Source organism: Egretta garzetta, unplaced genomic scaffold (genome assembly GCF_000687185.1).
Source record: "Egretta garzetta isolate BGI_Z169 unplaced genomic scaffold, ASM68718v1 scaffold101, whole genome shotgun sequence".
Lineage (NCBI taxonomy): Eukaryota > Metazoa > Chordata > Aves > Pelecaniformes > Ardeidae > Egretta > Egretta garzetta.
Window position 1 is genome coordinate 623304 of NW_009258666.1, and position 559 is coordinate 623862.

A 559-nucleotide genomic window follows, 5' to 3' on the forward strand; every position below is an offset into this window, starting at 1 on the left:
CCCAGCCGGGCGGAGGGAGGACACTCTCGCCCTGCTCTCACCTCTTACCACTCTTCTGTTTGCCCTCGGGAAGCCAAAGGACTCGCCCTCCCCGCGGGGCTGGGGGGGCTGCGTGCGCAATTGGGTGCTGCACGGGTTATTCCCAGGGTGCCCGGGCGGCCGCCGATGGCAGAAGCACCGGTGCACTAAACCCCCAGTGCTCCGCGCTGGGCACAGCCTGCTCCCCTGCATCCTACAGCCACCGGCCGGACTCTGCCTCTCCACCCACCTTTATTGTACTGGTAAAACCCAATAACGAGTAAAACCCCGTCAGCAGCAACCGCCTGCTCCGGGAGGGCTCTGTGCGCCAGGAACGGGGCGCCCGGGGCCGGCCCCGACCCCGATCCCCAGTAGCAGCCCTCAGGGTTTCTCCAAGCGTGGGTATTTCTTGCGCAGGACAGAGACCTGGTCCTTGAAGAGGACGGGGTCGAGGCGCAGCTGGGAGGACACGAGGGGCATGTAGCCGAACCAGTCCACCAACTGGTTGAGGCCGTCCTGCTGCTGGGAGAACAGCCGGCCG

General features: G+C 66.2%; 1 protein-coding gene across 1 annotated transcript in view; it reads right to left on the minus strand.

Annotated features, from left to right (window-relative positions):
• Positions 1-399: 399 nt before the first annotated feature.
• Positions 400-559, minus strand: part of EXTL1 (exostosin like glycosyltransferase 1) — a 7479-nt gene continuing 7319 nt past the window's right edge. The window contains exon 10 of the mRNA XM_035904020.1: positions 400-540. Coding sequence (XP_035759913.1) covers positions 400-540 — 141 coding nt within the window. The remainder of the gene's footprint in view (positions 541-559) is intronic.